Source organism: Danaus plexippus, chromosome 14 (assembly GCF_018135715.1).
Source record: "Danaus plexippus chromosome 14, MEX_DaPlex, whole genome shotgun sequence".
NCBI classification, from domain to species: domain Eukaryota; kingdom Metazoa; phylum Arthropoda; class Insecta; order Lepidoptera; family Nymphalidae; genus Danaus; species Danaus plexippus.
This window is the reverse complement of record NC_083546.1, coordinates 7962071-7987504: the sequence shown is the minus strand read 5'-3', so window position 1 is coordinate 7987504 and position 25434 is coordinate 7962071. Positions and strand designations below refer to the sequence as shown.

Here is a 25434-nt window from a genome sequence, read left to right as displayed (position 1 = left end):
CATGATAAATACACAAGATACATATATTAAATACTTCCGATACCACATATTTGAGAAGTATATTTATAAAAGAAACATTTCCTCAGACGGTCAAAATATTCTCCATGTACATAGATCAAAATTTATTTATTAATGTGATAGCAGTAAACTAATACAAAGACCAATTTGTCGCTGTTGACGCCAATAGTTCATTAAGCAAATAGTACTGTAGCACCTATTGACGTTAGCAAGTTATTTTTGTAGACTTATCTAAGGATTAATAATTGAGATATTATAGCAAATTGTTCTTTGATTAATAAAACATAGTTTCCATGTTTCCGTTTTAAGTAACTTTGAAGGCCGTAATAGCTATTTCATTCCAATAGATTGAGTTCCATAAATCGATTTGAATTAGAAGAATTATTGTTCTAATTTAAAACACACTTGAGGTAATTGTGTATAAGTACCGCTAGTTTGTGGTTGAAAGTTAATCGGATGTCACAAAATTAGGGAACATCAAAACGTAGGACTTTATATTGACGAATGTTGGTCGAACTTAAACGATTGCCTATAAAAATTATCTAATATTATTTAAGATAATGTTGCGACTGCATATTCAACTAGTATATTTATTACAAAAAAATAAATTTTTCTTAAAATATTATAACAAGTATCATAGTTTAAGATTATTATAAATAAATAAAGTCTTGTGTTGTAAAAAAAGCTTAAAATTATCAAACCCAGATATTTAAAATTTTGATACGATGAATAAAATTTCACAGCGTTGCTAATCTAATGACAGTGGCACATTTTTGATCCAAATCATTTTGTAACATCGCTGACCCTGAATTTATTTCACGTGAGACGAAATATCTGGTAACTATTAAGTTACTATGGTCTACTGGAGCAGCTTTTGTTAATTACTTCCTTTTCAAGAGAGTTTCTAATAATTTATTTATTTATATTTTATAATGTGTATTGGCATTTGGTACATTCACTGTAACAATTTTCTTTCGTAAACAGTCTAGACTTGCCTCCCCTGACATATCCTCCTAATTTTTCTGTCTTCTTCATTAAAATAAATTTCTCATTGTACCTCTTATATCTTTGGACGAGTATGTTCTAAAATCAATTTAGTTTACAATAATACATGTGATACAGTATTTATAAATTACGTTAAAATAGTGGATTATCTATTAATTGTTATATAGTTTTTAATACTTTAATATTTTCTAATTATTGTCATATTTCCTTCCTTAAAGTTTATGAATTGATGACAAATATATACTTCATATCTGAAATATTGTAATTGGTTAATATGTAAAACTAAATTTTTAATTTTTAAATAAAGTGGTTGAAAGTCCTAGTTTTAAATCACCAATAAAATTAATTAAAATAATTGGGTAAAATAAGACTACTTGGTTTTCAAAGTTATTTTATTTAAAACTTAAACGGCTACAACGGTGATATGATACATGTTTACAAATCTATAAATATTAACGTCTAACTTATATATTATCTATATTACATATTAGTTCAATATTAATAACAATCCAGATAAAATAAAACTTACAATAACAGAACTGTGTTGCAATATAACAAAAAGATATTGCCGAGATTCTAAGGCGCTGTCAAAACATAATTTACCGCCCATAAGGCACATGACGCTTATGACATGTCTGTCAAAATTCAAATAGTATAGAATCATTATAAGGAAGAATCGGTAGGATTTTTAAACTATAGAAATATTGCTTTTATTGTGAATCTATAATAATTTGATAGCATAATTCAACAATTATCTCGTTGTTAATAATAACAGGTAAACTTTATTAAGTTATTCGTTTTCTGATTATATGTTTCTTTTTTCCGATGATAGATAATCAGTGTGTATATTATTTTGGATGTTTGCAAAAATAGCAGTTTTTTGATATTGGAGTCATATTAAGAAATGGCAGCTCGATTGTCTTTAGTGATGTGCTTTATAATATGAAACGATAAAATTCGGTTTCTGAGTAACAATTAGATGTTATTCAACATTAAATCACAATATTGTAACCAGACTTTTATAAAGCTGAGTTAGATATTTTCCTGTAATAATTACGCGTAAATAAAGTATTTACATTGCATTATATTGAAAATCAGTTATTATGAAATATTTCGTGGTACTTTAATCACGATTGTTATGCCCTGAAGTGTCGAGTTGTGAGTGATGTAAAGTCTACTGTAATAAATTAAATTATCCGAGGCACTCATGGAATTCCCATCCGAGGTAATGGCATTGCAGAATGGCAGAACTAATTTACGAAACGGTGTCATTGTTACCGTTTTACGACACAGGGCTCGCACGTACCGGGTTCAAGATAAGCTGGATGACACTGAGGGCACGCTGGGTTTTCGCCGTAACTTGACCTTCCCGGTCTAGAGACCTGCACTTGGAACGAGGTCTGCGCGTCATCGTCGCCGTATCCCGGATGGGGTCCGTCCAATGGGAACACGTAGTCGGGAACGAAATATGAACTTATATTGTACTCGGTGTTCCGTGGTGTGACTTCCACCTCTCTGGGTGTAGATTTGGGTACAACACTGAACGGTCTCTCAATAGGTTTGACGGGTTTGACGTTGGTGATGTTAGTCTCGTTATTCAGTTTAGGGGGAGCTAACTCAAAGGCCGGAACTGCCCATTTCCATTCGTAGTAGATGGGTGGACCCATCGTCGTGGATGCTGGTGGGTTGAATTCTCTCTTGGGCGGTAGTAATACTTGTGATGGTACTGGAACTTTAGATGTAGCGTTTTCGGAGACTTCTGGCTTCGTTTTGATGTTCACGGTGTCGAACCTCGTCCCATCGCTGGAACCTTTCTTTTTGTCTCCGTCGAGAACGTTAATGTTGTTACCGAAGTTTTTATATTTCCGCGGAGTCCTCTCCTCCTCCGAGCTGACCTGACCCTCGGGTAGATGTTTGTTGAGGTTTATTATCTCGGATTGAGTCATGGATGTCTTCAATGAGTCGGGAGAGTTTGGATCGAAGCGCTTGATGAAATTATACACGGGATCCTTGGCTGGTTGTGCTGTGGTTGATTGTTCTTTTGGGGGTAGAGGCGGGCTGAGGTCTTGTGAAGGTGGAGAAATGTTTACTTTGGCTTTGATCGGTCGCGGTTGGTCCGCTTCCTTCTTGCTATCAAAACTATTATATTGATCTGTATTTGTCTGTCTGTCTATATTTTTAACGGGAGTCGTTTTAAAGTACTTCATAGACCACGAGCTCGGCGGTCTGTAGCTCGGCTTTCCGTCATCCAATTCATTATCCTCGCCAGATAAGGAGTCGGCTATACCAACTATACTATTACTGGGATGTATTGAAAACTGCAAACAAACACACATATAGTTTAATACATATGAAAGTAAATTAAAGTGGCCATTAACTGTGATGAAACTTACCTTACGTTGGGTCATCATTATTAATTAAAATCTAATATGAGGACATAGAAATAAAAATAAAAGGAAAACCTAAAGTCAAAACTTTTAAATGTCAACCGTTTCCATATAGGAGTGTAATCTGAACTTTTAAATTGTTATCGGTCCTATATAATGTGTAAATTAAAGTACATTCGAATGCAAATCATAATTTTCGAGAATATACATATCAAGAAGAGGGAAAAATATATCGTATATTACAAATACAAAATTTTGGTACAATTAGAACTATTTCGCATTAATTACCGATAGAAATATGGCAGAATGAGTTATACTGCCGTATGTTTACCTCCCTCGTCCTGTCTCACGTGGTTCAGGAGGTGCGCAGTGTTAGTCCAGGGACTAAAATTCGTAAACTCATAAATAAGATGTCTTCCTTGAATACACTGTTACCTTGGACTCAGCCTCCTTGAGGCCATCATAATAGTTGCTGTTGGAAGGCACGTTGAGGATGTCAGGGCGAGGAGTTCGAAGACGCATATCTTCATCAGATACGAACGGCTTGTCCCTCTGACCTGGTTGTTTAAAGGTTTCTCATTGATAAATAGTATCTCTTACATTTAGTTTTTGATTCACTACCAGGATAATAATCTATGCATATAATAAGACAGTAAAAATCGAATGTCTGTACATAAAATATTTGTCCAAAAAACTATAGGAGACAATTAAAGAAGGGTCATAGAAACCAAAAAAAATAATTTTTGGAATTTTTGTCTGTCTGTCTGGTACGTTATAACTTCAAAACTACTCAACGGATTTGAACGCGGTTTTCACAGTTGGATTACATATGATTAGGAGCATTGTGAAAACTTTGTTTCGTCAAAATCGGTTAAGAGAAAAAGAAGTTATGGTCAATTGAAAATTTACTTCAAGCACTGCTTCAAAACTTTTAAACACTACAACTTAATATTGATTAGTTATATATTATATATAAGTTAGTAAAAAATATGTTCTAATATGTTAATCTTAATATTAAAATTTATGAGAGGTAACAAAAATAACAAAAACGCAGTGCGCGCGGGCGCGGTTGATGTGTTGAACACTGTGCTCGATAGATGGCGTTGATAAAATACGCCATCAACCTAGATCGCGGTGTTAAGATTCTCCGTTGTGTAACGACTACCATGCGGTTTGAATGTTCTTTCTTGTTCGTTGGTTGGTTGTGGTTGTCTTTCATTTGTTATCATCCCTTTTATGTATTTAAATTTTAATTTTAAGTTTGATATATATATGGATATGCGAAAAGCGACCAACACGCGGGCGGAGCCGTGGGCAACAGCTAGTTAACAATATTTTTAATGTAATAGATAACAAAAGAAGGTTATATATCGTTTATTTTAAAGAGTGATGGCAAAAAACATATACAACTGTAAATTAACAACGTTTAAATGATAGGCAGAAATTACAGTAATGGAGAAGTAGTAACAATGGCTGGTAATTGGAGAATCCTTCGTAAGTTATATAACATGCTGAACTTTGACACTATTGTAGTAATCCATCACCAGCTGACAGGGAGGTGTTAGAACAGAGGTCCTACACAACCTCCCGCCATCGCGAACATGACTCGACTCAAGGGTATTGAACTTGATTGCATTCATTTGTTTCACGTGCTTCTTAGACTCGACATTTCTCATTGTTTTTATGTTATCATGCGTGATAATTACAACTTCAGCAAAAATTAAAATTATTTAAAATATTTTGAAATTTTAAATTAATTCAATCGATTTATCGTTCTATAATTATGTTGTTAACTTTAAATGAAAATACAAATCAAGTATTAAAATAAATCAAATGCAGTTTGAAAAATATCACAGACTGGAGTCGAGGCACGATGTTTTAATTGATAGGGCACTGGAGTACTTCATTCCGAAAACTGCCGTTCGAACCCTGCTGGTGTCGAGAATTGAAAATGTTTTCTATATATGCAAAGGATTTTTTTTAACAATCAAATTAATTAATGTAGCTCGTGCACCATCAAGGTTCGACTGGACCAAAGATTAAAACGACGACCTCACACTGAAGGCAACAGACGCGAATCAATTAAGTTCATCACCAGTATCAACCATGACTTCATCTCCGTTATAATTATCTAAACACTGAGATAGACTTCGGTGTAAGATACACAAAACTCTGTCTCAGTGTTCGGTCCACTACAAATATTACGAGCAATTGTACTTTCAGTAACAAAAATATCTTATTTACTTTTTTGTACAACTGTCTTTGACGCAAAATACAATCGAAGACCAGAATTCCAATGGGCAATAAAACAGAACTCTGTATTCAGCTATTGATGGACTCATTCCCATACCTGTTAAAGCATTTTAGTATAATCCAATGTACATTTCAAAATATTCGGAATAGCAAGTTGGTAAATTCAACAGGTACTAACCGATAAGAAGGTTGGCGTCATAGTCGCTCTCTGAGTTGGAGCAGTTCACCATGTACCAGTGATCACACACCAGCATGCGTTGTTGGAACAGAGTGGTGTTGGGGCAGGAGTAGCTGAACTGGCGGCCGAGACCATCACACATGTGGTATACCTGCCATATAAGAATAATATTACCTAGGATTAAGTATAATTCTCTTTATTTTCAATATTATTTGCTGGATAGTGCTTAACTGATAAGTGGAACTCAAGCGGTAGATAATAAACTGTCCAAGTAAGCCAAGTGACTCTCGTCTTAATACTTTTAAATAAGTGATAACAAACAAACGTATGTAGGTATTATAAAATTGATATCTTAAATGTAGGAAACTAAACAGCTTGAAGATTTCTTGAACTATATTTGTCTGGTGGCTGACACGAAGGTTATAACATTAGCTGAATCATCTTCCCTCAAATCGTAATAGAGTTATTTTTATCACTAATAATATGAACCTCAAACATTATTAAGAGCTGTATAGTGTATGATCTCCAATATAAATATTTAATGCACCAACAAAAACTAGCTTCCGAGACCCTCTCATATATATAATTATATAAGTTGCGTACATGGAAGTGCTTTGTAATTAGACTTTTAGATGCGCGTTGTTCAATGATTGTTTAATATTTGTTAGTCGGGAAAATTGAATTATAATCGTTCAGAATCGACATTTTTTGTGCTGTTGTAAGTTCTAGATGTGTTTATGTGCCAGTGTTCTATTAACAGATTCTCCGGCATTGTTAGGAACGGATGCGGCCTTAAAAATTAAATACTTCGTTTTTTGAAGTTAAAATATTTAAAAAATCTCAAAAAACCATCAATTACTTGATAATATCTACTTAGATCCTGTAAAGGAATTCATCGAATCATTAATCAATCACGCGTCGGAGTCGCCTGTCTTTTACTTGTCCCTGGCACTCATTTCACCTTTATATTCTGGGTAGCGTTAGATCAACAATTTAGAAAAAAATAATAAACATCATTCAAATAAAATATTCGCGTCAAATAGGCGTTTAATTACGTTTTAATGGTTAAGGAAATATAAAAAAATGTAAACATCTCTGTTAAATACAAGTTTAATCTTTATTGTTATATTTAATGTGTACGCTATATTTTTTGCCCTGGTTAGCTTTGACCTATGAAAGACGAGGTCGGTGGTAGTTTGTCTTACAATTGATTGTTACGTATGAGCAACAAGTCTTCCTCATTCCAAGCTGTGAACGCTCAACACTCGATTATTCTTACGCTATTTGCTATACTCGTACATAATACAATCCTGAACATTATTATAACCTTACAAAAACAGTTCTTTATTATAACATACGTGTCTTTTAACCTCAGTTTTTATAACTACATTCAATAAACTTCCTTAAATATTTTTTTTTCATCCTTCGAGTAATCTGATACATATAAAATACAAATTTTTAACACCAAATACGAAAACAAACAATACATTGGTAAGGTAATAAGTGACTCCTTCGCGATTTCAAGTTGAGTATAACCTGTTCGTTAATTTTATGAATTGAAAACATAAATCTAGATTTTGTCATAGGAATATAAATGATTCTAAGTTATGTTTCGTCAGAACAGGGTATTTTAATAAATGTATTATTAAAAATTCAGACTTTTGTTACTTTCAAGTACATATGTTTTTCAAAATTCCCTAATTATAATTGCTTTTTATATACACTTCCGGACTGTATATATAAAACATAAACTACAAACAGCATTGTGTTAATACGACCATATCATGTGATACATTGTGTGATCGCAACAAATAATGATTTTAAACTTAAACCTATAACTTTTATCCTAAAACGTCGGCTATTATTGGATATTTTTTTATGTTAACACACATAAAAGCTAAATTTAGATCGTTTCAATAATATTATTTTTATATGAGTCACGTTTAAACGATTCCCAAACGATAGTCTAAATGTGTTGATCCATCACCGGAGTTCATCACCACATAAAACGATGATCACGAGGTATAGTTTAAATCACCGTTACGTAAGACGTAAAGTTCAAGGTGATTGGTTCATTGGAGCGATGGCTTGATCTCACTTTCACTATTTATGTTGAGTTTGTACTAATAACTTTATCTTAAACCCGAATAAACCAAACTTATAAATTTTACTACCGCCTCTTTTGTGATATTGAAAACTATTAAAACATTTGCTATACGAAAACTATTTTATCCCTTTATATATTAAAAAAAATTATTAAGGTCAAGTGTTTTTTATACACAATTCAAATCAGAGGTTATTTTATATTCGAAATATATAGATTAAATAATAATGTCATTGAGACATTGTCATTCATTCATTGAACTCGGAATCATTGAACGGATCACTATCGTCCAATGATATTCGTCTTCCATTCAGTTCATTCATACATACATGTTAACATATGTAACTCTAAATTAATTCAATGTTCCTGACATACTCCTAGGAAATGGTCGAGAATTAAATATTATAGAAGTTTACAGTGAAAACAAACGCGTAAGCTGTAAAAAAACGTAAAGTTTGTATCTCAGTCATTAGGTATAAAACTTAAGAAAAATTGATATTTTTCAGATATGTAAAAATAATTCATTTAATTTTATATATTCCTCTACCTAAACTTAAAATCCACCACTTGTTCTGTATAAACTAGGTGAGGCTGATAGTGGTTCAATCGAGATCATCACTATCCTAGGACTTCGATTTACGTCTTAATTAGCCGTCATTGTATTAAACATAGCCAACACTTTTCATTAACGTTACAACTTACAAGCAAGGCTAGGTAAATTTGATTAGTTTTAATGTAATAGCGAATAACACAACTTAGCGAACCGAAAATATGAAAACCTAATTTAATTGACGGCAGATATGAGGACCAAATGTTGATTAGCAAATTAAAATTAGTACAAAGACACGGGTATAATCTGGGTTGTCTCAACGCGCTTGCAATGTTTGTAGCTCGCAATATCAATTGTCAGAGAATGTGGGTTTTTACAATTATAATAGCTATAATCTCGATTACGATGTCTAATAAGTTTTCGTTGACCGTAAATTGATTATTACAAATTTAATATAGGCCTCGGATTATTGAAATAATCAGAATTAAAAAAAAAAACTAGAATTAGGTAAAAAACTCCCACAAGTGTTAATAAATGTCAGAATGTGCCAAAATATTGTGATGAAAATAAAATTACAATTTTAATCACGTGTCACTAGAACTATATTTCTGTTTTTCTGTTATGCAAACTGAATTGGAACAATCTGAGAAATTGCCACAACTGGGTCGTTTAGTTTTTGCATATCGACGGAGCACAGAATATAAATGTGTTTAGAAAACATTCTCATACGAATGCCTTAAAATGTATAATGAATTTTGAAAACGAAAATGATGATCATAAATTGCAAATGCTATTTGTTACGAAAAACAAATTAAATCTTTGAAATTATGTTATTGTACATAAATCTTTTGGAGTGTATCATACGAAGACAACGGGCGTCGGATACATCACACAGACAATGGTGCGATTATCGAAAAAAAATATATCCTGATGTAATCTTAAATTGTTATTAAAGGGCAACAAATCGTTTAAGGAACGCGATCTCGTGGGTCACGGTCGCCCGCACTGGAGACGCAATATTATTACAATCATTTCAAATTTGTCTTACACGGAGTTCCAACCAATTACATACTTTCCAAACTTAACCAACCGCACTCAGTTGTAACAGACGCGAACACAAAGCCGCCATTGATGATACCTAATTATCATTAAATGTAATTGTAAAATATTTTATTTTATTAATCTATCACAAAACCTGATTGGGTCTTTGAGATTGACTTATCATATTACATCTTAAAATACGGAACACTGAAATGTATGTGACAAATGATGTCACACAATTGTTTAGAACTTGCTAACGCTGCGAAAAAAGCGACAATACTTCGATGAAATAAAAAAAAAAATTGAGGATATATAGTTAAATAAACAATTTGTTTTTATACTAACGGTGTTTTTTTCTAGTAGTATTTTATACATAACAACAGTTACATATAGAAATCGAATCGAAATCGTAGGTACATAAAATTTGGCTTTTTTATTAAACTTGCACAATACATTCCGCCAACGTCACATAGAATGAAGAAACATTGTTCTCATATTTAAATAAACTTTGAAAATTTATGACGATAATAATTCAACAACATATGTTTTTCATTAATCCTGTTAATAAGGAAGATGTCAAAGCGGGCGCGGCAAGTGGGTGTCATGGCGTCCTAGCCTTCACACTTTTACCGTAGGTGCATTACAACAGTTGGCCAATATTTAATTTATCGTATAATATAATACACGTTATAATTTATACAATTTTATAAAATCAAACAAGAGTATTAAATGTCATATTATAAGAATTTTATTCCATTACTTATTATTCAACAAGTTTTTACTTACAAACAATATTTTCAATATCTGTCTGTCAAGTTTCCGGTTGCAATTCCATCTATGGACTTGTTTACAACGTATTCATTTTTATTAAGCTTTATTGTGATAAATATAACATTATTAACCTCATTTCAATTCTATGAATGAAGTTATAATTGCTACCTCACATGTGGAAATAAAAAAAAACTGTATGTAGTGACATAAAAGAATAAATTCGTAAAGGTATATCAAATGCAATTTATTTAATAAGAATTAGTTAAAAATATTGTGAATAATTTTTATTTTAAAAATGTTTTAAAATCGAATTGTTATCGGCAATAATTACGTGTTTGTATTTTAACAACAATTTCGACATGATGTGATCAAGTGAAGTCTTACAATATATAGTCTATATTCTCTTAAAAAAATCTTTGACTATTGACAAGGTTAATATGCCACCAATTAACATAAATATAAGTCATTCATTTAAAATAATTATCATAAGACACAAGCTGCCGTTTCATTCAATATTGTGTATAATAACAATGGCGTCGAATGAGCGAATGAACAATACGTCTTATCTCTTAATAGACTCATCCCAATCTGTTTAATGTTCAATTGTGAATTGGTTGCCGAAATATGTAGCAATACAGATTGACTCTGTGATAGTCGAATTCTTTTTACGTGACTTATAGGAAATCATTTAATATCTACTTTTTTTAATTCTATGGCTACATTCGCACTGGAATATTGGAATATTTTGTCTGTGTCAACGTTTTTATTTGTTACACCAATTATTATATTTCGTACTGTGTGGAGAAAACACAAAGGAGTTTGTCGAATGGAATAAAGGAGTTTAATATTTTCTTTCCATTTACAAAGAATCGGTAAGGGTAAAGCATTTTGATAAATTGGATGTCGTTAGATCATGTTGGTAGCTGTCACTGACATACCAACATAAAAACAAGAATAAAAAAATCTGTAAGTATGACAATAATAATTGTTCTGTTTGTTTCTTAATAAATCGTTATTTTCATTTATTATTTAATTTAGAAGCGATTTATTTTTTTTAATATTTTACTTGACATTTTCATATTTTATAAAACGCCCGTTGCGTCGCGTCGTGTCAATCGGGGATTAAATGCTAGGTCACATAAATAATATTTTATACGTCTACTGTCGTAACTTGACGACATTGTTTGAAAATTTCTTAACTTACATCATTGGTTGATTTCTTTTTAACAACAATTTAATATTATGCAAAATATATAAATGTACTATTTATTTTTAGATATTACTCTTCTTATTAAAAGATTTTTATCTTTAACCAAAAAATTTCAGTGTAGTCTTTCTTTCAAAATTTCGAAATTTTTTATTTTCAAATCCATCGAGAAAATGGATTTTTAAATCAAAATACTTAGGAGTTAAATATAAAAAAATCAAATATAATAACTAGAAACTTCAGAAAATCAAAAATAAACAAGTATTTTCAATATTAATATGAAAAAAGCAAATTGACAAAATCCAAAATGTCGGAGTCATTTGTGTATAAAAGACACGTAAAAAATAATTTCAAATTAAATTAGGTCTGGATTAGTCAAGGATCTCGGTGGTACATTCGATTATATCCAACTGTTTCCGTAATGTTCACTTCACTTTCTATTATTGCATTTGGTTTCGCAAAATCTGAAGACACGATACCTGGGATGATTGACCCGATACGTACACCTGACGCCTAACGACGACACAGATGCAACATTATTTGTTAAATTTATTCCGCATGCGTCCAGGCTCGGTCAAAACATTTAAATACCAAACTGTTTACTCAAATTATTGATTAAACAAACTACCAAGAACCTTTAAAATATATCGCTTCAACACATGTTACTTATAAAACCAGACAAATAAACCAATCACCTAACAATTAAATAAAAAAACCTATATTCATTTATCAATAGCTGCTAATTACGAACTGTCAAAACAGAAACGTCAATTTGTGTTTACCGCTTTTTTCGTTGACATGCCCTTTAGCACCCACACACCTACACACGCACATACACATACAGATCCACACAGCTCTCCTATATAGTAAAAGTGCTCACCTGGCAGCCGGTCTCGACGTCAGCGTAGTAGCCGGCAACGCGTCCTTGACAAGTGAAGCGCGTCGCTGGACTGCTAACGCGATTACCTGTCTGGTAAAAACAATAAACATAACGATTTTAATACAATAATATACTCGTGTGCTTAGCTGTACACTTGGGATTTTAATTACTTATACGTAATATCCTATCTGTGGTTACAAATATAAAAAAAAATTACACTCATTTACATGGTTACAGGAGTAAATAATAATGACTGCACAAAATAGTGCATAGATATTAATTTTTTTCTGAACACGGAAGACTAATCGTGTATTCATTGAGCCTGGTCCATATAAACGTAATCGGCTATTATCTGAAACGCCTTCCGTTGGTTAACGTAACGGAGTCACGGAGCTTTACGTAATCATAATAGTAAGTTTCAGAGCTAATAATAACCATTTAGTTTGAAATGTATAATGAAATTCTAAACATATATTAAGCGGTCAAAACACTCGGTGAATAGACTCGTTGAGGTATAAAAAATAATTATATAGACTTTAATATGCATAAGGATTTATATTTCACGACGTTTGGAATAAATGAATAAAATTTACAAATAGATATCTTAACGGAGAGTATTTTACAGAAGATAAAAAGTGTAAAGAAGTGTATTAATTTTACTTTTTTATGGAATCCACAGCCAATAGAATGTTTCAGTGGCTATTGCCAATAAAGGTATGACGTACGTTACTAAGAAAAAGCGTTATTCCGATCGTATTCATGAGTTTTTTTATTATGTAATTTCCATAAGAATTCTAATTCAAATATGGACTTACCTTTACTGTAATGCTAACACCATAATTATAGGAATTATTTGACTGACTTTCAAAACTATGTTGTTGATAAGTTATATAATGAATATAGTAACTATATGCACTAAATTTAAATGTAACACGGACGTGTAATTTCGATTTGCAATACAATAATGTAACTGACAAATCCGTTACGAATACAAAGTTGCCAGCTTTATTGCACGTAAAGTAAGATTTTATTAAGCTAAAATTATAGTTATTGAAATTATTATGAAGTCTTAATCTTATGTTATAGATTATTTATGTTATACATTTGTTCCGTCAAAACGAAGTTGAGAACAATGTGTGGTATGCTCTGCGATAATCGAAACACCTAATTCTTTTTTTTAATGAATTTGTGGCGTCGATTTATGAATGATGAGACCTAAAAAATTATTAAATTTTTATTAAATTTCACGAACAAGAGATGGAACAGGGAAAAAAAATTTCATAAATGTGTGCTATCCCCTAAAATAAAAAAGATTAATTTATTATTGAACTCGCACTACAGACAAATTTCTAAATTAAAATACTAGTTACAAAAATTATATGTACAATAATAATTTAAATACTATCCAATTTAAATTTGAATGCTAAAGTTAAAAATATCTTTAAAAAAAAATTAATTTATTTATTATACAGTATTATTGAATTTTTTTTTTGAATTTCTTTAAATTGTGAGTTATCTAGACAACCAAATTCCAGTTTAAGCGACCTTCAGAATAAAATTAAACGACTACACTACCTCCAGTTCTAGCTCTTATTTTTAATTCTTGCATATATAATTAACTTTTATTTACTAATGTCCTCGCATTAATAATGTTCAAGAAGAGGCATAAAAATACTCAAAATATATACATGAATTAATGGCGTGAGATTGCAAAGTGTCAGACTTCTTAGCAGTCATCTTGAGACGCCTGTTCTAACTTCAAAGTATCAAAGTTTACCTTTAATTAAAACGCATTTAACAGGATTATTTCGTGAAATATTTTTTACAGACAATCCATCATGTTTAAACAGTAGTTACTCACTAGCATGGTAGTTTAACAAAGACGTTACAAAACGAGAGAACAAAAAAAAACTCAACGCAACTCAGACAATGGCTCGTAACAGAGCAAGTTATCAGTGATCAAGAGATTTCATTGAATATATTAGTGAATTCAGAATGAAAATTTCTGTATAGAATATGTCAAAGACTTTTTGTCCGTGTGTTCTAAATTCGTTATTGCGATGTCTTTTGATAAAACGTTTGGAAATGTTAATAGTTTTGACAACGTCGCGAAATGTATTATATGTTACAAAACAACAGATTTCCATATAAGTCTAGTTTTTATCTATCATCGTAAATCCTAGACGTTACGTTAATTGTGTTGCCTGTGGAGCCCGACCTGATGAGATGTCTATATATGGGGCTAAGATCTCTCGAGATAAATTTGATTGATAATTTTGAAATTACATCGGAAATGAACTTTGTATCTCCGCTGCGATTTGGACAAACATACCTTATATATAATGATAGTTTGTCATCAAGGTTTAAATAAGTAAATTAATGTTTTTTGCTTGTTTTTAATTGTATATTAATGAGGATCGAGACGACAGCAACAGATTACTATACAACCGAATAGTAAATGTCTTTTTCTCGTATTTCTGACATTTTCTTACCTGCCTTACACAATAATATTATCCTAATATACGAGAGTATTTCTCTGAACGTCCTCTCCGTGTTATTGGGACATCGTCTAACATTTCTATATTAACTATCGCAAAACCTGTTTACATTTTGTAATTTGTTTTATCGTCAGTATATAAAACGTAATATCTTTGTCTCTGACCTAATTCCTTTTATCACTAAAGTAATTGATAGATATAAATTTAGTTTACGATTATATTAAGTACAATTAGAAAATTATTTTAATCTAAAGAATAGTTAATTGTTTAAACAATGAGGACGAATTACGTATCCGTCTGGTGCAGGAAGCAAGGAAAATTACGAAAACTTCACCAATTAAATTCCCAGTAGATAGTATCATGATGAATAAGTCTTAATAGCTAAAACCCCAAATGCTCAGCCTCGTTTCAGTGGAACAGGGTTTTGGAGTGCAAGGTTGACGATAAATCGTCACTATGTAAAAGCATACCTTTATGGTAAATATGTTAAAAATGTATATACAGAGATGAAACAGACAGAATATTCATATTAGTTTATATGATCATAAATATTTATTAGTGAGTTTTAGTAAAATTAAATAGTTACACCAATATACATATGTATATAATTATACATCGGGGACTTCGGGTATGGTTGAACAGTTTTTGAAAAAAAAAAATGTTGTTGTTTGTTTAAATATGGCCTTCATCCGTGCAAAGACGTGCACGTGGTACTTATTTTATGCATTTTTTCCTCAGGGCAAAGACTTGGCTGTCAAAAATCCGTCAAATGGAGAGATTTATATTATTTTACCATTTTAGTTTTTTACCTTTTCTTTTCAAACTTTTTAAGATATATATTTTCAAGTTTAGTTTAAAATTAAACAAGTTCGTAAAAATTCTGTTAATCGTAAATATTTGGATAGTTTATATGGAGGTATTCCTCATGAACTGTTTCCTATTCCGTCAGTCCATATAGCTCTACCATACCAGTCATCGCACCCCGTTTTCCTCAATATTAAATAACTACACGTCTAAATCTATCCGACTCCACCGCAATGGGACATCCTCAAACCGCCTCGACTTGGTAATTTAATGTTCTTGCTACACAAGATTTTAACAAACATGAATAAATTATCTTTGTCTACGTTATTTATACATTTTTATTAACTATGGCGGTTAGCAAATTTATGCATCTGATAATAATGTATTAGATTTATTGTGGATTGATTTTGTATCCCGGGTAACATGAAGGTTGTAATTATCACATCACTAATCAGTCCACGTAGATCTCTATCTATATCTAGCCCCTCTAGCTGCAGGAAATCCTACACAATAATTTATGGTATGTATTAGTTATAATTATTATACCTTTATTTCCTCATTAGCTGCTGTGTACTTTTTATGTATGTTAACTTCCTACTGAGAAAAGCGTTATCATCTTTATGAGGTATCCAGCGTCTTTCCTAGAACCCCTTCGTCAGATCGTTTTAAATGACGATAACCACCTCAGAACAATGCCCCTTCGATTAAAAAACTATTGGGATGTTGACCTTTAATTCAAGATGAAACAGCGTAGCAAACATATAGTCGAATTGAGAAAATAAAGTGTTTTTTAAATTATACATGGTGAATAAACATTAAACATTGTTTTTTTAAATAAAGGTATCGTATATAATTTCATATAGGTTTAATGAAAACCTGTTAATTTGAAATTACAAATTACGACATAAAATGTCGTGGTGGCCTGGAGGTTAAAGGCCCGCATCTCACACGTGAGGGCGCGGGTCCGAAACCTGGCATGTACAAATGAGATTCTTCCGAGTCATATGTACTTTCTAAGAGTATTTAGACACTACTGACAGATGGTGTCACCGAGCAGTGGTTGGATAACCACAAGCCCAGCCGGGAAACTGACTGGAAGAGGCTTCAGCAAGCCTTTGGGTCTAAATAGCCTCAAAAAGTGCTGGTGAAGGAGGCAAGGGGAAACCAGTTCAACTATCTTCCCAAGAAAGTTACCAATACGGAACACTGATACGACGAGTCTGCAAAGACTCTTCCCACTGTGATGATGATGATGGTACATAATAAATATCTATATAAATAGTATGATTTGTGAATGTCTACATTGTGTGTAATTATATCGAGAACGATTAAACTATCGACGTAGCGTTACAAACCCATAGTAAGCATACTGTTGGTTACACTCGCTTAAACTCAAAAAATACTTGAGAACTATTTAAATGATCTTTTGTTTTTTAAGAAAATAACACTTTAAGTATAAAGCTTATTGAGACGAAAAAATCAAGAATTATTGTTTAATTTAGACTTCGTCTTACTGTGTAATGGTGTAAATACAAATATAGTACAATCAAATCTACGTTCAAATCAAACCTACTTAAAAAAAGGGTACATTATTACAATAAAAAAGTAATTATAATGAACAACTGATTGTAGTTATAAATAAATTTCGAGCAAATCAAAACATATACGGCCTCCTACATACGGGTACATTGTACATACACATTGTTATTCTTTAAATTGAAATGCAATTGTGCTCTCGTCTTATTCCTGTGTATTTATAAAATCACCTGATAATTTCTTCAATAAACCATATAATATTATGAGGAATATTTAATTCCATTGGGTGCATTAACTGAGGAAATAGTATAAACAAGAACTCTTGAAAGTAAAATATAAATTAATAAAAAACTGCTGTGAAGCGCACGCTATTTCGACATACATGATAAGCACAAAACGTAATGGATTCATCAAAATATATTTAAATTATAAGGATCGATGACAGTTACAGAATAAGGAACACGACACACATATAAGGTTCATTTCAGAAGCTCATCTGTATTTAATGAGAATTAAAACCCATTTTTAGTTTATAATATTATAATGAAATTCCAATAAATAAATGGATGTTTGTCGTTGTGTGATATATACAGGGTGTAAAAATTTTATTAGGGTAGATGGCAATACAAAATAAAATTTATTTCAAGCATCTGTGTGGGACGCATGTCGTTGTTAGCCGGATTATATTAAATATTACATTAAAGTCGTAAATTATCTTTGTTCCTTATTGGAACACGCATGTAGCTCCCATACCCTCCCACGTCGCCGATCACGTAATAACTAAAGCTCGTTGAATGATCCATTTCATACGGGTCGCTCTGCACTTAATAATATTTATTACACATCAGTTTTTTGCTGAATTATTTATGTATATACATATAGTTTCTCAGTTATAATAGTCTGTTAAACGACTTTAAAATATACATCGATTGGCGTACTGAAATGTCTGTCTGGAATAAATGTTTAATTAAAAGTAATAAAGACACATAAGTGTATATTTAAAATAATAATATAAAATAAGTGTGTGGTATCGGTAGTTATTAATAATATTTATAAAAAAACATAAGGATAGGTACTTGATATTATCAATACGAACAAAAAGTATGAATATTCTAAATAAATACGTAAGTCTTTCTTTGTTAATACTGCAATACTATTTATGACAAACAGACGGACCTGATCGTATTGTCCGGAGCTTTCCTAACACTATGATTGATATTATAAGAGGAAACCATAATGACAAACGATATTTCAATGAAGGTTTTATCACATCGACTAACATCCATCTACACTATCCATATTCTATACTATAGATAGGATGACCCGAGCTGTGACATTCTCTTCGATGAATTGACGTATAGTGTGTACATAATTACTTTGTTGTGTTAATTATTGTACTGCTCTAGAATAAACATTTCTTAATAAAATTTTAAATGTTAAATTGCGATACCGTATTAATGTTTTTGAACTATCCATTGAATGGATTTGTGAATAGTACAGTTGTAGTAACATTTACATACAAGTTTATGAGTTTTACGCGCAGGAATATCTGACGGAGAAATACTAAAATATTAGTCTATACATCGATTCTATGTTAGGCGAATATTGTTAGGTTTTGTTTGATTTGGTGATACAATCGTGATGGATGCGGTCGATGACAACCAGTTTTTTCATTGATAAAACAAACAGTAACAATATAATAATATTAAGTATTAAATGAAAAACATTTTAAATACATATTGGAACAAACTGACGAGGACTTATTGAATATTCTTTTATAATAATATCCTAGAAATCATTTGTATATATTTATAATGTCACCTTCAAAACATTTTTGTTTCACTTTCGCTTGGAGAATTAAATAATAATAGCTACATATATAGCATGTGTGTTATGATACAAACATATATATATAAATATAGTAACAGAGGTGAGCCTTCGACGGCATTTACACACTTTCGTTAATACATCACAAAATGCAATACATTTGGCCAACCGTAATTACGATTTATTATTTAAAACCTGCCGTCTTTCGTCGCCCACAGACAGACGCGACACGTGATTCATTTTGTAAAGTGTGATTCATTGATGTCCAAAAATCTATCAAAATATAATTATGGTGAAGTAATATTTAATGTTTACCTTATTATGTTATAAATAACTCGACAATGAATTCGCATTACGGCGTAAAGCATCTTCAATACTAGCGCGGTATATTGCATAACGTACTTGGCTGCTCGGCAGTTCATTATAGTTTTTGTCCTTATATAAAATACGTTAGTAAAAGGTATTATTAAGCCATCGTGTAAGAATGTCAATTTAATACATAAAGAATTCTTATATACAAAATGATCTCATCGTAAATTTATAAGTAAAATCTTCAAATACGTAATAACAATAAACTTGTGAGAATTTGTTAAGTAAATTTGGTTTCAGACCGACGAAACAAAAAGCGATTACGATTGTTTGATTACGTTTCTCCTTTGTCTTTTCTCGTAGTGATAATAAATAATAAATTGTTTTTTCGTAACGTTTTTTTCTGATTTTAGAACATGTGAATATAGATTCTGGGTACCATTAATAATAAATTAATATACATCCAGCCTTTGGTACAAATATGTGCTCTATCTTACTAAATTATATAAATTTCATAAATCTTAAAAAATGCATTGACTTAAAAACACTTTTTGTTGTACACACCCTGCTTTGTGCTTAAAGAGTAGAAATAACATAGGTTGCTTTTGCACCTACGGGATTAACATCACTGGAATAAAAAAAAAACCTCTTGAAACCTATAAAAAATATATAAAATAACATTTTAATTTCATCCACCTTTCATTCACTCAATAAGGCAGGATACAATTGAATAGGCTGAACATAATAAAAATGAAATAATGTTCGTAATAATAAAGTGACGCGGATTAAAACGATGTAAAGAAATGTTACAAAACTTAATAACCCTTGTATTTTTATAAATCAGACACAAAACCAGCAATATTAGATGTGTTTGTTGAGTGATTCGTGAAATTGCTCAAAAAAAACTTGTCAAACGCAACCAGACAAACTTCAAGGTCAGAGACGAAAATTGGATACCTTTATTGATATTCGATTTATTAATATTTATAAAATGTCACATGATATTGTAATATACTCATATAATTACTATGTACGAGGTTGGTATGTTCCTTTTTAAATTAATTAATTTATCATTTTATTGTTTACTTCCCAGTATAGTATACAGTTCCGTATAAAAATCAAAACTAACATATATACTTAACTAGATTAATAATTGTTTAAGTTACTAATCGGTTTATTAAATCTAGAATCGTTATTATTATAATCTAGAATTAAAAATAGATTTTGTTATATATTGTTGTTATATGTTATACGCTAACCCACAAGGTTATGAAGTACGTGTATCCAAACATATCAACATGTAACGCCATTGTTCTTATAATTAGCCATTTTTATAATTCTTAGTCTTGACAATTGTTTCAAACAAAAAATTATCTCTGCTAAAAATGTTTGTTACTCGTTTCTCCTTAATAAAAAAACCAACAGAAAGAAATGTCGACTTCAAATTATTTGATCGCTTTTTCCACAGATTACACATAGAAATGTTTACATCGTATTATTTATGGAAAATGTTAAATCAAAGTGAAATATTTTATAAACTTTAATATTCTTACCAACTTTAATATTGGTTTATTAAATTTTTCGTTATCTCATACATTTATATCGGAGAAGAATTTTTTCGTCCAAACTGTCATCGTTAAATTGTCGCGAGTGTAGACGACCTACCTACCTGAGTTACTTTTGTTTTTATACTACAAATGAAATTGTCCACAAACCAAGTCTTATATACGTTATGAAAAAATAACTCGCTGCGGAAAGTTCCATTATTCATGGATCTAAAAAGGTCGTCGCAATTTTATAATCTAAGTAAAAAAGAGTATTTAATATCATAACCAATGAAACCCTGACATATATATTTTTTTTAATTTATTCACCAATTTTTTTTCGTCACAGAGACAGACCCAGCCTCCGCAGTAGCTAGTATAACTTTAGTAAAATAAAACCTCCGACGCAAGTCTTTTTTGTCTAATTCAGAAACACTATCAACAAAATCGTGACTAAATTCAATGATAACCTTTAACATCACTCCAATTCTCATTGATTCAGAAAACAATTTCACGCGACTTATTGAGTCATCTCTGATATAAAAAAATAACCAGGAAAATAATAAAGAAAAATATCAAAATTAATAACATTTTTTATTAAGAATTGGTTTCTCGGTGGAACGATTCGTAACGAAATTGGCTCTGTTTTGTTCTCTATTGTTGTGAAATATAGACACTGACAAGTGACAGCTTACTTAATTCTTAATAAGAAACAAATATATAAATCACATGAAATTAAATTTCTTTGAAAAAACCGATGACAACTCATTGCTATTATTCATTCATTGATATTTATGACCCTTGTCAAATTTAAAATTTTATTACAATGCACGTAGTGATTCCGAACTGATACCCAGTGTTATAATTGTAACCCTGGACAAACCAGAAGAATTTAATAAAATATGAATAAAGTGATAAATGAAACTGGAATACATTTGAAGTTTTGTTTAAAATACAATTTGCGTAAGGAAATATTTACACTTTTTAATTTCTTAAAGTACTATCAAAAAGTTCGACTTCCTTTCGTTCGTAAACACTTAGAGTCGTCTTCGAAACAAATTGAATCGTATATCGTAATTAAGTTTTTTTGTAAAGTCCGTAAAGAAATACCAACCGATGAGATTCCCGTAATTTTTAAGGAAACCGCAAAAGGATGTTTGATTTGGAAACCACTGATTCATATTGAAATAATTTTTTTTATGAATTTTAAAGCCTCGTGCAATTAGTCATTATGGTTTTTTTTATATTTAAACTTCAACATGAGTGTTCAACGCTCGCTCTTTTATAATTAGTCGCCATATTCGATGTAACGTCTGTCAAAAAATGGCATTACTTTTAATAACACGCATTATTTAATGTTTGATAAAACATGATGTATTAAATTAAAAGTTCTGACATTTTAATTACACTCTGATATCAAATATTAAGAACTCAACATACATTCAATGTTATCAAACATACGATTAGGTTATTTATTAATCGTAATTAAGTTACCAATACTTGCTATTTTTAATCTGTTCTGTATAGTTTTATTTTGAATATTTACTTTGTATTTATGACATATATTAACCTAATTTATTATTTTCTGTCAAAGTCTGGTAAATGGAATAATTATTGTTTATATAAAGTTGTTAAAAAAAAGCAAGTGGTTGCATTATGATCATTACTTACATATAAACATGACCACATTACATAAATCTTTGTTAATACACAGAGGTCATTGAACTACAACTAATAGACCTTAGGAAGAGTTGAAAGAATACAAACATCTAACTGTGTATTTGAGGTTAGTCGACTATCTTTACATTTGTAATGAAGTTTAAACGAGTAAAATTTTTCTTTGAATGTTAAACTTTCTTAGATAAACAGGTATATTTTAAAACGAGCAATCAATTTAACAACGCAGTAACGAAGTTCATGTTTTAATTATGTTTTATATTTATTTTAACTCGTTAGTTAACTATAAAGTTGGTCAATTGGTCAATCTGAATATTGGGCAATACTAAAAGCCATTGTTTGTTCATAAACGGCAGAGCTTTGAGGTTCTCATTGTGCAAGAGCCATCTCATTATTCGACTCGCGACTGACGAGACATCACTTTTTTAATATATTTTTAATAAGTTTTTAATTTCCCAAAAAAACACTTTCATTTTCAAACAAACACTCATGGATTTTTTTGACACAAAAGTATTGTGAACTATTCTAATGGTAATTGTCACGTCGTCTGTCTGTCTGTGATCACGGTTGCTGCAAAGTAACTGAAACGTCGTATGTACCTACATATAAAATAATAATAACGCATAGTATCCGAAACTATTAGTTTTATTTAAATGAATACTCGCGAAAGTCTTAGATCTCATTAATTCAAGCAATATTATCTGGCTCAACTTTACCATAAAGTTACCCGTAAAGAAAACTAGGTAATCGCCGTTTTATTTTCACTCAAAACTAAATTAATAATTCCCATAAAAGTCTTTTGTAAGACGCCACATAAATTTCTATGGTGTCTGTATGACTTGAGAATTATTTCAAATGGTAGGAGTGGAATAAGATTCTTTAATTTTATTATATATTTATTTTTCTTCAACGTTTTTTACTACTTCAGGGGAAATCAATATTCACCGGATATCCGGTTTCCAATATGGAAAAGTAAGCTGATTTATGCCTCTCCTTCTTCCATATTAAGAAACGACAACTCTTTTTTATAGATCATAAGTAAGAAAGGTCGTTCAAATATCCTACAACTTACTAGAAGCTATTCACTTTGTGTACGTGACTTTATATGGCCTTAATTGTCAAGGTGTTTATTAAACAGCTCTGATAACCCGAGCCTGTTGCTCTTATCGAGAGTTCAATGATGTACTTAAATAGATAAAGTTCATTAAGTAAGTTCTAAATACGAAGATGATACCACAGAAAAAAAGTGATGGTTCCACAATGAAATTAATAAAAAAAAAATATTCCTCACTACTTCAAAGTATTGGTACCTAAATATATAGTTCTTACCATTTTTATGATATTAATATAATAAATAAGAAGTCATACATCCAAATATATATGGACGATTGTCATGCTTGTAAAACATTAGTAAATAACAACTTGATTATTATTTGGCATAAACTATTTGAATCAGTTTAAACAAAAGTACGACGTCTGAACTTTCAAACATAATATTAAGAATTCTTTGGCGTAATAACTATTACTCGATAAAATAACGTTCAATACACACAATAAAACACTAGCAATGGAATCATTAAAAATAATATCTTACGTTACAAGTGGGCTTATAATAGCACACATTTTATCAGAAAATTACGCGCACGCGTATCCAACATACAATGTAGCTGTGACATTACCATCCCGCTGAGAATGATATGAAATACAAACAAACAAACAAAATTAACATATGTTATTAATACAGAGACCTAACGTATGTGTGTGTGTGATTCTTACCTTAGCTGTAACTATACAGAAGCATATAATGAATGCACTTGAGCACGTAAAAAGTCTGGAACCCATACTGACTGTGAAAATTTCCTCAGGAACAAGTTACCAGCACTCATACAGATGAGATAATAAAAATTGTTCACTGTTCACTAAAAATAAAACATTATAGTTTATATATTAAATAATAAGAATTAAATGACTTGTCTCAGAAAATACAATCAAAGATCTCTGATACTAGCTTTCTGATTTTTTTTTTAATTTTAAAAATCAATAATAAAAACAATTTGAGCTAATCATACATTTAATTCATAACTTTTGAATTCATTCATCGAATGAATGAGGTTTGCTGATGAATTAAATTATACAAATTGCATGCATCAATTAATATTATGATACAATTTTAAATAGGAATATGTCATAGTGGTGTTATAAATTATACAGAGAGCGTGTTGACCGATACACTTCACCTTATAATGGAATCGATATTCGTTAATCTAGTATCGGAGTCGTTGGTATAAAGTTCGTTGCGCGTGCGCAGGCCGGCGCGTATCTTTCGTTACTGACATTTGCCAGTTGAAGTGTTGAAGACGCGCGCCCTACCTTCGGCCTTGAGGGTGCACTAAGTTCGCTCGGTTCAGAGCACATCCGCGGCAAGTCACATGTATAGACGGGCTTTCTAGAACTGTACCTGTCCTACTGCATTCTGTTAGGATAAACGTACAACACATAAAGTGACAAAGCTATATTTAATAATCAGTAATAAGCCTATAACTTATTGTTATACAAATCTGCGAGTGAGTTGTGTGGGGACACTGGTGTTGGTATTCGTTAAGTCGTTTGCACTAATTTCATTAAGGAAACTTCTTATACTGTTGATTTAAGCTAAATATTAGCAACATTTTGAGTACCTATTATATTTTAACTCTTTGGATTTCAATAGTCATATATTTTTAAAATACGCGAGTTAAAACCGAAAAAATATAATTTTATTTAGTTTTAAATTTAAATTTTTAAATAAAATCCCTGTTCTGGTAAATTTATTATTAAATGTGATTTAAACATTGTTCTAAAGCAT

The 25434-nt window shown here is 30.9% G+C and overlaps 1 protein-coding gene across 2 annotated transcripts; it reads right to left on the bottom strand.

Moving 5' to 3' along the window:
* Window positions 1-1401: 1401 nt before the first annotated feature.
* On the bottom strand, window positions 1402-24932 carry LOC116769638 (uncharacterized). 2 transcript variants are annotated; one of them, XM_032660779.2, is made up of 6 exons: window positions 24827-24932; window positions 24366-24508; window positions 12395-12484; window positions 5842-5992; window positions 3846-3967; window positions 1402-3341 (listed from the first exon to the last, which is right to left on the bottom strand). In XM_032660779.2, exons 2-6 carry the CDS (start codon window positions 24429-24431, stop codon window positions 2298-2300), a joined length of 1473 nt encoding a protein of 490 aa, XP_032516670.2. In that variant the 5' UTR covers window positions 24432-24508; window positions 24827-24932; the 3' UTR covers window positions 1402-2297. The 2 variants fall into 2 exon arrangements, with proteins under 2 accessions (XP_032516670.2, XP_061378557.1); XM_061522573.1 differs by having other exon boundaries at window positions 24366-24501; window positions 24827-24904.
* Between the last annotated feature and the right edge of the window lie 502 nt (window positions 24933-25434).

Coding starts and splice junctions, on each gene's coding strand:
- LOC116769638 (XM_032660779.2), bottom strand. CDS start 24,431: ATGGGTTCCAGACTTTTTACGTGCTCAAGTGCATTCATTATATGCTTC. Junction 3,968..5,841: donor TGACGCCAACCTTCTTATCG/GTTAGTACCTGT, acceptor TTAAACAACCAG/GTCAGAGGGACAAGCCGTTC. Junction 3,342..3,845: donor TCAAGGAGGCTGAGTCCAAG/GTAACAGTGTAT, acceptor GTTTGTTTGCAG/TTTTCAATACATCCCAGTAA.